Genomic DNA, 13,461 nt, shown 5'->3' with positions numbered 1-13,461 from the left:
GTTGCCTGTTTTTTGCTTGTGAGGTGGGGTTAAATAGCAATAACATGCATACATGATTTTTAGATAGTCGGTGAGTCAAATCTGAACATTCAGTATGTGGTATTTACATTAATGTAGCTATGTTCCTTCTCACATATATTGCTGGCTGTCCAAGTTGCACATTTTACATCATTGTCACTAAGCTATGACTTTTTACAACCTTTTTCAGACTTGTGGCTAGGGTTAAGATTAATGTGGGTGTATCATTGAATGAGTCTGCTGCCTGTGAACAGACTACTTATGCTGTCTGAACACAAAGGCCATACTTAAAACGTATGCAATAGCTACTTTCTTTGGGAGACAGCTGGCAGCAGTGCTGGTTGTCAACAGGTTGACAAATGGTAAGAACTGACGATTCTTAAAAGAAGGACTAGCAGCAAAGTTATTACGTCTGTATGGAGAGGCAAAAGGGTGAACATGCCGAGTCTATTATTCTACATTGCTGTGTTAAGAAATACAACCTATGTCAAATTCATTTTATTGATTCCCTTCTAACAGCTAATTGTCATCAGTGTAATTATAGTGTAATCCAGCTTTAATTGTGAAAGGCAAAACAAATAGTGGAGGCACACAGGAAGATGCAAACACACACACTGATCCATGCATACTCTTGTTAGGAAACCAGCAGGAGGTAAAAGACATTGTATAACATATAACTGCTTCCCAAACACACGTTCTTTCTCTCCTTCTTTCTTTATCTTTCCCTTTCTGTTTCTGCCTGTCCTCCTTTCAAATTGTCCTTCTCTCCCACTGTGCTCAATTTTCTTGTTATCGCTCCCACTCTCTCAATCTGATTCAATACACTGTGCTTTATTGGCATGAGTGTCACATTAGCAGTACTGCCGAACTGGCCTGCAATCATATTCCATTCATTGTGTCAGTCTTTTTTTAATCCCTTTTTCCCATAATGATAGTGTGGTTTTATCCACTGCCCTTCCCTCTTTCCCCTACTTTAAAATTTGACATTCTACCAGACGTCTGTCAGCTTGTAACACATACTCCACCATGCTCCTGGATTCGCTTTGGGCAAATACATCTCAAGGTGAGCAATGTGTGTGTGTGTGTGTGTGTGTGTGTGTGTGTGTGTGTGTGTGAGTGTGTGTGTGTGTGTGTGTGTGTGTGTGTTTGTGTGTGTGTGTGTGTGTGTGTGTGTGTGTGTGTGTGTGTGTGTGTTTCTACACTTTTACTATTTGTTGGGATGTAAGTACACCCACAAGAATAGAATACTCAAAGAAAGAAGTGGCAGGAATATGTGTGTGGCCCAGAGCTAGCTGTCACACAGTTGACGTGTCAGGATGAATATCAGCGATCTTGAGCCCTTGGTAAGGCTGTAACTATGGTGGGAACTTGTTCTTTCGCTCACTATTTTGTCTTTTTTTAGTTAGCTATTAATTTTTCTTTTTTTCTGTTTTCTTTTATTTCTGTCATTTTTTTCCTTTCCTTTCTTTCAAAGTTTACAGAAGTGCAGTACCTAGATTTACAATTCAATACAGCATTTTACGGGGATCTAAACACATTTTGTGTGTTTTAGCCCATTGACACACACACACACACAAAGGTTTAGATTACAACCACGTTTGGTTTCACTTCATACAAGTACAGTATAATTACATACATGCAATGAACGGAAAATGCTTACGTAGGTAATCAATCACAATGAACAATTTACAGTCTGTGAGGTTGTTATGAGAAAGTTATGCTATCATCACATTTGTATGCAGGAAGTGTAAACTGCTTGTGTAAAACCTGAACATGAGCTGTCAAACAGCAATCATTATACTGCATTATACTGAAGGTATCCAGATGCACCATGTTTTATAAAGTAACAATCTCACTGATACTTTTGATTCTGCAAAATAATCTTGAAGACATTCAATGCTAATTTTCAGTACTTTGATGAAGAAAAAATGAGTACATTATGTACATCGTTACTCTTTTCACAACCAATTGCCATCAAACTGAAAACTTGGCAGCCGCATTTTACTGAAAGCTTCAATTATTATAATGGGCAGTGTGTGTTTGAGATATTAACTCACTGTTTTTTTTCTCTCCCAACATGCACACAAAAACGCACAGTGATTGACAAGTGTAATATGACATCATTCAAAAGCTACACACACACACACACACACACACACACACACACACACACACACACACACATGTTGGGTTTTTCTGCAGGGCTGAAAACCCAAGAGCTCTCAGGGGGTAACACTGATCAAACTGTGTAACATTATATGATATGACAGCATTACATAGATACACATGCAAGGACACACACACAAAACACACCACAGCCGGTTGTTCTGCTAGCCTGGGGAAAACTGAAACTACAAGATCATCTAGAGGTTATTAACTACCATTTGTTTGTTTGTTTCTTCTTTTCATTCCTTCTCACATACACATGCACATATTGTCATGTGTGTGTATATGTGCCTTAAAATGTTTTTTTTTGTAATTTTCCTTTATTGCTTTTTTGAAGTATAGTTAAAGATGGAAAGAGAACAATAGAGAGTAAAGGATGGAAGTAAGGAAATTAAGGGAGAACAGTGCCTGTTGGGGGACATTACAAGCAATATTTTACTCTTATGTCTCTTTTTTTGCCAAGTACATTAGCCATTTATTCCAGCCTTTAGAAAATGAGTGTTCCATAGTTTGTAATCTATGTATGAGTTTATTCATCATTTAAATGTCACTGATATTGATAAGCCATTGTCAGTGTTCAGGTGCATCAGTCTGGAGCCAGTTCTTAGTGATGGCCTTTTTTGCGGCAGCAAGCAGAATCTTGACCAAATATTGGTCTCCTTTATGCACAGATCCTTCCAAATATCCCAGGTATAGAACAAGACAGGTTTGGGGGATGATCTAACCTAGTACCTCACATAGCACCGAGTGTATACGATTCCAGAAAGGTTGTATTTTCCTGCAGCTCCAAAACACGTGCGTATGGTTCGGATCCATATGATTGCATTGTCTCCAGCAGGGTTGTTGAGTATTCGTGTGTTTGCTAGTAATCTTGGGCGTGATGAAAAAACAAATTTGGTTTTTCCAAGTTAAATCTCTCCACTTAAAATGTTTTTTTTGTTAAGTTGTACGCAGTTTCTATGGCTACAATGCACTGTGCCGATTCCTTTGAACAGTAACTGACCCCGGACATCAAACGTAGCTAAGCAGAACCAAGAGCACAACCTTCATACCTCTCACTCTCACCTCCTCTCTCACACTCCCTCCATCTCTCTGAGACAGTTTATTTCTACTCACTCAATTTGTCATTTTGTCTCCTTCTGTCCCACTCCGTCAATTTCTTGTTGTCCCTCTTCCTCTGTCTTCACGTTTATCAAATTACCTGTCTCACTCTTTGTCTCAAGTGAATTCAATTTAGTTCACTTCCATTTAGTTCAAGTCAATTTAAGGAGCTGCATTGGCATGGTGAGATGCAGTATGTAATCAAATATATAAATAATAAAAAATAAATGGATTGTTCTAAATAATAAGTATTTACAGGTACATCTATATCTCTCCCTCTCACCTTCACTCACTGTGACACCATCTTTATCTCTCTATCAGTGTCAGCTTTGCTATAATATGAAAAATAACCAAGCAAAACGATCAGCTGATTGACTCATAATTCATTTATTACCTTCCTGAAATGCACAGCCGCACACACACTCACATGTTTACACAAGGACAGAACAGTTGTGTTCACTATTGAATAAGCCCGTCAGCAACGCAATGACTTTCACACTCCATTATGTGAGCGTATATCTGTTTATGTGTGTGTGTGTGTGTGTGTGTGTGTGTGTGTGTGTGTGTGTGTGTGTGTGAGAGAGAGAGAGAGTATGTGTTTCAGAGACAACGAGAAAGAGAGAAAGAAAAGCATGGCTAAAAAGTTCTTGTTGTTGCATTCATTGCAAAGAAAAGCATACCTTCATAGACTGCCTTGAACCCCGCTGAGCCAATTGTATCATCTGACTGCAGGTGGAGCCACATTTGATTGGACAGGCTAACGATGAGGTCAGGGACACTGGAACCGGTAAGTCTAAACACACACATCCACACAAATACATGCACATTAACACAAACTTGTAATAAGCATTACTGGTTTATCACTTTCTACTTTTGACTTAAAAGAGACTTTAATTATTTACAAATCTAAAATGACATAATGGTTAAATGGACTAATCTATGATTGGTGTATATCATTGTATGCACACTGTATCCACATTCCTTGTTTTTCCATGTAGTTGAGTGTACAACAATTACACCTTTAACATTGTAAGTTGATAAAGCAATCCAATATATATAGTGTGTACCTGCACAATAGCGTCCATGTGTCTCCAATTGCCCCCATTACCCCCATACATGTTCTATACTGTTGCTTGTCAATATTACTATAATATAGGCCAGAACACATAAGTGGTGCTTACACATAGAGTACCCTCCGAGTGTCTCCTATCTTCCCTCCATCTCCTACAGTTAGTGTGTCATATCCTCTTTCCAGGTCAAACTCTTCAAATGACAGCTTTATCACCTAAAAAACAAAATGAGAAAAAATACTGTTATGAACACAGATGATGAGGAAAGGTGAGAATACAGACAAATTCAAAATGAAACAAAAAAAACAGTGAGGGATTTATTATCAATTCATGCAGGGATGGTATCATGCTTCCTCCCCCCCACCCCCCTAACCCCACACCCCCCACAAAATCCAGCAATAGAAAATAATGATTAATATTGCTTGGGAAATGTGAAAGCCTAGTATTGAAATGGGCGTTTTGTTTCGCAAACTACTGCCTCTTGAGCAATGAAAGTGCTATATGCATGTTAATAACAATAAATTAATAGTAGCATTTTGTAAACAAAAAAAGATAATTTTTTGAAAATACTGGCAGCCTCTGCCAACCCTATGACAACTGTAATTAAGCCTGACTTCATGCCATTAAGTAATATTAAATTACAGCAAAGAGGAAAATCTTTTTATAGCAGAAAATATGAAGCATGCTTCTATTATGCCAGCTCTTTAGTTCTTCACAATTACCTTCATGAGTAAAACAATGCTGCACTAACATAGTCTCTATAGTACTATATTTTTCAATAGGTTGTTAAATGTGCATTTGCAAAATCAACATAAAAAATGTAAGTATTTAGAACTGATGAAATTGATAGCATCATCAAACCTAGGAATTCTGGGGGACCCCTGATGTGCCAGAAAGTGAATTAAATCATGCAATGGGGAAATCACACAACATAGGCTATCTCTGTTTATTTAAAGTACAAAGAAAACTAGAACTGCAAGCAGTTATGACGGGGCCCAAGCCACCCACGCCAGTCGCCCCGGACGCCCCGGGGGAGCGCGCGAAAGCGGAACCCGAAGCCGGGCGGCGGGGAGGCAAACGGCGCTAAACATCGAGAGGCGCGAGGCGCGACGTCTGCGGTACGTCGCTGTTGCAAACGTAGCGGTCAAAGGTTCACCTCCAAGCGTGTACGGACCACCTTTAAGAATGCTCTACAACAAACAAACTTTTTAACCCCCCTGACCGCGGGAGACAGCAGAGAGAAATGAGAGAGTGACCGAGAGGGTGGAGGGGGGAGGCAGGTGTGGTGGTTGAAGGAGCAGGGGAGGTGGTCAAGTTGTTGTAAATGGCGTCATAGGCGCCGATTTATGTTTTCCTCCGTGGGTGCTTCGTGGGAAATTAAGCATCAATGCCACCGACATAACCAATCACGCTATGACAGACGCTCCACTTAGCACCAATTGCAATGTTTAATTGCACGGTATCGCCTCCTATGAATGGTGTTGATTTTGGATTTAAAAAGTGAGAGAAAAGAGTTGCATTTGTCCACTGTGAAGGTTGTAGAAACTTTGTCAGGTGGGTTAAGAAGTTTGTTTATTGTAAAAAACCAAAGGAGCACGCAAAAATGTAAACCAAAACCTAACGGTAGGAGGCAAACATCAGTAAATATTGAGAAGTGTGAGCTGCAAGGTCTGTGGTATATTTCCATTGCAAATATCCCATTAAAATTGAGTAAAAGGGCCAAAACTGGTCTACGTTGATTACACGCCCCCTAATGGCCGATCTTTGCCAAATTTGGTACAGCGCCTCAGAGCCGCATGCCGAACGAGCACCACAAGTTTTGTGGTGATTGCTTTTACCGTGGCAGAGATATTGCATATGCAAATTTCCCATTTAAATGCATTGAGTCATTGGCCAAAACAAATAAACGTTGCTTATAGTGCCCCCTAAAGGCCGATCTTCGCCAAATTTGGTACAGAGCATGACAGTGGCATGCTGAACAAGGATCCCAAGTTCCTTGCTGATAACATTTAATTTGGCCGAGATATGATATGATACGTGTGTGGTAGCTAGCTATGAAAATTTGTTTGGTCGTCAAATGTGCATACTTTAACGTAGCAAAATTCCTTGAGTAACTTTTGGTCAGGTCCATCTGGAGATGCTACCTACCAGGTTTCGAGCTGATCCGTCGCACGGCCTAGGACGAGTTCAAAAAAGTTGGTTTTGCGCATTGCGCGATTTTGCGAAAAAGATTTTAAGCAAAAATGGGCGTGGCCTATATCATGTGATTCAGCTTGATTCAAGGAACACGTGGATATATGGTTTTCTAATGTGTGATGTGTAATGTGGGAGTTAAAGGCAAAAAAACATTATAGCGCCACCTAGTGGTCCACATGTGTACTTTTTGGTAGGTGTGGTCCATTACCCATTCTTTATCTACCCTGTAAATTTAAAGTTGTTCACATTAGTGTAAGTGGTGAATCTAGACTTGGGTCCCATTGGCCACGCCCACTTTGACCCCTCAGTACCCCACTCTAGACATGGCCTCAGGAGTGTCTCTAGATGGTACCCATCAAATTTTGTAAAAATCTAATGAGCCGTTCATGAGATATAAACTTTTTGTACTTGGAGCGCCCCCTAGTGACCAATTTTCGTAAAACGCATGGGGGACCTCCAGAGGGTCATGACAAACAAGAATCTAAAGTTTGGCGTTGATAGCCTTCATTTTGGCTGAGATATGGCAAAGTTGGTGTTTTCATAGTTAGCTACACAAATTTGTTTATGCGTAATATGCGCAATTTTTATCCTATTAAAAATATTTTTATTAACTTTTTGTCAGGTCGGTCTGAAGATGCTACAGTCCAAGTTTCGTGCAGATCGGTCGCACGGTCTAGGAGGAGTTCGAAAAAGTAGGTTTTTGATAAATCGCGATTTTTCACGCATAAAAGTCTAGGCGGAAATGGGCGTGGCCTATATCACGTGATTCAGTTGGATCCAGGGAACACGTGGATATATGGATTTTAAATGTGAGGTGTACGGTGTGGGAGTTATAGGGCCAAACGCGTTTTTTCTGCCATAGCACCACCTAGTGGTGGTAGTGGGTCAGTTTTTGCGCCTGAGGTCCTTGCGGAGATTGGGACCAGTCCTGAAAACGGCAACCCCCCACCATGTACGGTTTAGGCTGTAGTCGGAGTTTTAGGCGGAGAAGAATAATAATGATGACTAGAACTGCAAGCAGTTATGACGGGGTCCAAGCCACCCACGCCAGTCGCCCCCGACGCCCGGGGGAAGGCGCGGAAGCGGAACCCGAAGCCGGGCGGCGGGGAGGCAAACGGCGCTAAACGTCGAGAGGCGCGAGCCGCGACGTCTGCGGTACGTCGCCGTCGCAAACGTAGCGGTCGACGGTTCGCCTCCAAGCGTGTACGGACCGCCTTTAAGAATGCTCTACAACAAACAAACTTCTTAACCCCCCTGACCGCGGGAGACAGCGGAGAAAAATGAGAGAGTGACCGAGAGGGTGGAGGGGGGAGGCAGGTGTGGTTGTTGAAGGAGCAGGGGAGGCGGTCAAGTTGTTGTAAATGGCGTCATAGGCGCCGATTTATGTTTTCCTCCGTGGGTGCTTCGTGGGAAATTAAGCATCGATGCCACCGACTTAACCGATCACGCTACGACAGGTGCTCCACTTAGCACCAATTGCAATGTTTAATTGCACGGTATCGCCGCCTATGAATGGTGTTGATATTGGATTTAAAAAGTGAGAGAAAAGAGTTGCATTTGTCCACTGTGAAGGTTGTAGAAACTTTGTCAGGTGGGTTAAGAAGTTTGTTTATTGTAAAAAACCAAAGGAGCACGCAAAAATGAAAACAAAAACCTAACGGTAGGAGGCAAACATCAGTAAATATTAAGAAGTGTGAGCTGCAAGGTCTGTGGTATATTTCCATTGCAAATATCCCATTAAAATTGAGTAAAAGGGCCAAAACTGGTCTACGTTGATTATAGCGCCCCCTAATGGCAAATTTGGTACAGCGCCTCAGAGCCGTATCCCGAACGAGCACCACAAGTTTCGTGGTGATTGCTTTTACCGTGGCAGAGATATTGCATATGCAAATTTTCCCATTTAAATGCATTGAGTCATTGGCCAAAACAAATAAACGTTGCTTATAGCGCCCCCTAAAGGCCGATCTTCGCCAAATTTGGTACAGCGCCTCAGAGCCACATGCCGAACGAGCACCACAAGTTTCGTGGTGATTGCTTTTACCGTGGCAGAGATATTGCAATTGCAAATTTTCCCATTTAAATGCATTGAGTCATTGGCCAAAACAAATAAACGTTGCTTATAGCGCCCCCTGAAGGCCGATCTTCGCCAAATTTGGTACAGAGCGTCGTAGTGGCATGTTGAACAAGGATCCCAAGTTCCTTGCTGATAACTTTTAATTTGGCCGAGATATGATATGATACGTGTGTGGTAGCTAGCTATGAAAATTTGTTTGGTCGTCAAATGCGCATACTTTAACGTAGCAAAATTCCTTGAGTAACTTTTGGTCAGGTCCATCTGGAGATGCTACCTACCAGGTTTCGAGCTGATCCGTCGCACGGCCTAGGATGAGTTCGAAAAAGTTGGTTTTGCGCATTGCGCGATTTTGCGAAAAAGATTTTAAGCAAAAATGGGCGTGGCCTATATCATGTGATTCAGCTTGATTCAAGGAACACGTCGATGTATGGTGTTCTAATGTGCGATGTGTAATGTGGGAGATAAAGGCAAAAAAACATTATAGCGCCACCTAGTGGTCCACATGTGTAATTTTTGGTAGGTGTGGTCCATGACCCATTGTCTATCTACCCTGTAAATTTAAAGTTGTTCACATTAGTGTAAGTGGTGAATCTAGACTTGGGTCCCATAGGCCACGCCCACTTTGACCCCTCAGTACCCCACTCTAGACATGGCCTCAGAAGTGTCCCTAGATGGTGCCCATCAAATTTTGTAAAAATCAGATGAGCCGTTCATGAGATATAAACTTTTTGTACTTGTAGTGCCCCCTAGTGACCAATCTTCGTAAAACGCGTGGGGCACCTCCAGAGGGTCATGGCAAACAAGAATCTAAAGTTTGGCGTTGATAGCATTTATTTTGGCCGAGATATGGGAAAGTTGGTGTTTTCATAGTTAGCTACACAAATTTGTTCGTGCGTAATATGCGCAATTTTTGTCCTATCAAAATTCTTTTTATTAACTTTTTGTCAGGTCGGTCTGGAGATGCTACGGTCCAAGTTTCGTGCAGATCGGTCGCACGGTCTAGGAGGAGTTCGAAAAAGTAGGTTTTTGATAAATTGCGATTTTTCACGCATAAAAGTCTAGGCGGAAATGGGCGTGGCCTATATCACGTGATTCAGTTGGATCCAGGGAACGCATGGATATATGGTTTTTAAATGTGAGGTGTACGGTGTGGGAGTTATAGGGCCAAACGCGTTTTTTCTGCTATAGCGCCACCTAGTGGTGGAAGTGGGTGAATGTTTGTGCCTGAGGTCCTTGCGGCGTTTGGGACTAGTCCTGAAAACGGCAACCCCCCACCATGTACGGTTTAGGCTGTAGTCGGAGTTTTACGCGGAGAAGAATAATAATTATGATGAAAAATCAGTAGAAAAACAATAGGGTTCTACAGCCCTGCTGTACGAACGGCATAGCTTTGCTATTGCCGGTTCTTACAGACTCGGGCTTGGACCCCTAAAAATGAAAAATAATCAGTAGAAAAACAATAGGGTTCTACAGCCCTGCTGTATGAACGGCATAGCTTTGCTATTGCCCGTTCTTACAGACTCGGGCTTGGACCCCTAATAATTAGTTGAAAGAGCTAAAAAGTTGGTGGAGGATGGAGTCGTGTTTTATTTGTAGCAGGAGGCATTAAATGTGGAAGGAAATATTTTGTTCTAAAACGTGCGAGTACTAAGGATAAAACCAGCCTGAGAGAGAGACAACCAGTGTCTCTATCGTATTTAAACCTATAGTGTGCAACTATTTTTTAAATAATGAACATCCGTTACATTCAAGCCATTGCTAAATAAGTTGATACAAAGCCAATGAAGCCTATCAGCTCCACAAAACTCTCTCTGTATTTCTCAGTATGGCTATGTTTACAAAATGGTGCCGGCAACTTTTGCGCGCAGAAGCTTGAGTGATGCCTTTTAGGTCACCGCTGAGAAAGAACAGCAGCAACGGTCAGCTTTGGAGACAAAGAGGACATAAAAACTACAAGATAATTACCTCTTCTGAAGAGTCCGTAATGTTTTTTAATCTACCGTTTCCTCCTTGAGCTACTAGCAACTAGTGGGGGAGCGGTGGGGGTGGTGCGTGACCACCAAAGGCTTGCGTCATGTGGACAGTGTTGTTGTCATTACTTCATGGGGGCAACGCACTATAGCTTTAATTAAAGCTGCTATGCCAAAGGTTGGCACAAAACAATTCATTTGACAGTGACATATTGGTATTTCAAAATAATCCATCTTTAACGAATGGGAACAGAGAGAAAGAACAAAAAAAAAAACTAAAAACTCCCTTGCTTTTATTTAGCAGCATCCTCCTTTACATTCATAGTTACACAAATCACTTCTGGGAGCTAAGCATGCTGCACACTGCAAACACACCCTTCTGCTGTTGAACACTGAGAAATTGGGTGTTTAATGCCTTACTTGCAGGCACGTACGTGGCTATAGTTGCATGCTTACAGCACTGGATCATCAATCTACTTTGCGCTCTAAAATGCCGTAATACTGATTTTCTATTATTTGCTGCTTGTCCATTATTTATTAGCTGTAGATCATTTCCCTGACAGAATGGGAGATGGCAGATTTCAGTTGTTTTCAGAAAACCTCTAAGAGAAAAGAGCTGGTTTCAATCAGTGAGTTTCTGGTGTATTAGAGGACTATTATAAAACAATGAACATGTGATGTTGGTTTAGAATCCATCACATGGCAAATCACACTACAGTGAAGAAAAACCTTACCGCAGGTGATAATGATGTAAAAACCATTTCAACATGCAGAATCAGCTATGCATAGCTAGGCCTTTGGCCGGGCTTTATCATAATAAAAATGGCTAGCAAATGTTCAAATAATGAAAAAGGATATGGGACCATCTGAGGGATTAACTGCCATCATGAGAGGAATGCTAAAGAAGCCACGGATAACTGTATAAATCTTTATTCATACATGTCTGAAAGCATCCATGCACATGCACACACATAGACACACACACACACACACACACACACACACACATACTGTCTAAAACAGTGCAAACTGATATGCAAACAAGATGATATTTAAGAGAAAAAAAACATGTTTATTTTTTACATCAGAAACTTACATTCAATATGCAGCTGAATAAATATGAGACTCATACTCGTAGAAAGCATTTTACTATATTATTATACACTGAATTTTATAGCCTCTGGCAATGTTAAGTCTTTCCAAAATGGCTAGAAATAATGGGAGAAAGATGCAAAACAACATTTTGAGGTATTAACTCCTGGCTAACAACAAATCACAGGGGGCATTAATAAACCATTGTTCTTTATTTGTTGATGTGTTTCTGTTTTTCACCTCCACCTGAAGGTTCACAAGAACACATTTGTTTCTGTCAATTTTTAAAGATGCATCATCATCCCTGTCAAAATCTTCAAATGTTCATTTTATTCTTTTGAGGACACAATATTTAATCCATTAACAGTTGTGCTGATCACGTCAACTGGTATTAAGGGGGATACAGAAACCATTTCTTGGTTGTCAAACATCTTTCAAACTATTAGTTTGATAACTACTTTAACAGACTGCCAATAGGTTGCTACATACTGTATGCACAGAAATACACATTCACAGGCACACACAAATTCAGTCAAGTCAAGCTGAAATAAACGCATGCTTTCTTTCTGCTACAGCCTACACATCTTGTTTGTAAATTACATGTCCTGTGCTTTTTTTCTGAAACAAATCAGTACCCAAAAGGCGACGCTTATAAAGCTGTACTGTTAATGTCAGTTTGTTGGCTATAGCTAAGCTAGTTAGCTGTACCACAAAAAATATGGAGGAAATATTTATTCATAATTCAAATTGAAAGTCCAAAGAGAAATTGAAAGTCCAAAGAGAAAACGAAGCTAGATCAAATTAAAAATATTATTATTTTTTTAAATTTTCCATTTAGCTTTTCCATTTGGATTTAATATTTGGCTTTTGAATTTAAATTTAACATTGGCTTTTAATTTGGATTTAATATTTGGCTTTTGAATTTCAATTTAACATTGGCTTTTAATTTGGATTTAATATTTAGCTTTTCGATTTCAATTTAACATTGGATTTTCATTTGGATTTAATATTTGGCTTTTGAATTTACATTTAACATTGGCTTTTCATTTGGACTTGACACATGTCAATGTAAATGAGGAGGCGTGGCCCAAAGGCTGGTGGGAGGGTCTGAAACGAAAGGGGTGCAGAGGCACCTTATGAACAGCAGGGGGAGCTGACTGCTGGGGAGCACACTGTTGAGGAGCATCTGTCTACAGCTTGGCCACCAGGCTGGCTTATCCTCTTATTTCACATGATAGAAACTGATGATGTAGGCTAAACACAAACGACATTTCATGCAACAACAGTGAAGTTTTCATGTAGTTACTATAATTGGGCCCGTGTTAGTGAGGACTAGATTAGGACTGTATTTAAAGCTGATTCTGGTTTCCAACTTCGCCCCAGGTGTGTCTGTTTAAAACACGGACGGAGACAACTTCTCTCTTTTGATGTTTTATTTAATTAAGCAACAGTACAAACGGAAAACGAGCCATATTTCAGGAAATAAACTTGTCCATGATTCTATTGAGAGACTTCCAGCTGACAGCGGTGTCTGTGAGCATCACCGGCTGGCCTGCAGGGAGGCGATCCCGGCCGCCACCAGCTGGCTGTCCCGTCAGACTGAAGCTTCTGACAACATCGGAGAAAATGTGCAGTTGGCCATCAATGTTTGTAAAACTGCCCATATTCAAACTCTACACAGTTAATTGCTCGCATAAAAAAAGTCTCAATAGTGAATTTAGTGGTGAAATAGCAGACAAAAATTGTAAGAAGTTTCCAGTTGTTTGCTGCTGCT

At 40.8% G+C, this 13,461-nt stretch overlaps 1 protein-coding gene across 1 annotated transcript in view; it reads right to left on the bottom strand.

Annotated features, from left to right (window-relative positions):
* The window catches only part of LOC116060479 (CUB and sushi domain-containing protein 1-like), a 366,236-nt gene that overhangs the window by 155,045 nt on the left and 197,730 nt on the right, over positions 1-13,461 (bottom strand). Inside the window, exons 10-11 of the mRNA XM_031314040.1 lie at positions 4,467-4,570; positions 3,966-4,078 (exon numbers count right to left, since the gene is read on the bottom strand). Coding sequence (XP_031169900.1) covers positions 3,966-4,078; positions 4,467-4,570 — 217 coding nt within the window. The remainder of the gene's footprint in view (positions 1-3,965; positions 4,079-4,466; positions 4,571-13,461) is intronic.

This window comes from Sander lucioperca, chromosome 3 (assembly GCF_008315115.2).
Source record: "Sander lucioperca isolate FBNREF2018 chromosome 3, SLUC_FBN_1.2, whole genome shotgun sequence".
In the NCBI taxonomy this organism is placed as follows: domain Eukaryota; kingdom Metazoa; phylum Chordata; class Actinopteri; order Perciformes; family Percidae; genus Sander; species Sander lucioperca.
The sequence above is the reverse complement of the archived record's forward strand: the minus strand, read 5'-3'. Positions and strand labels throughout refer to the sequence as shown.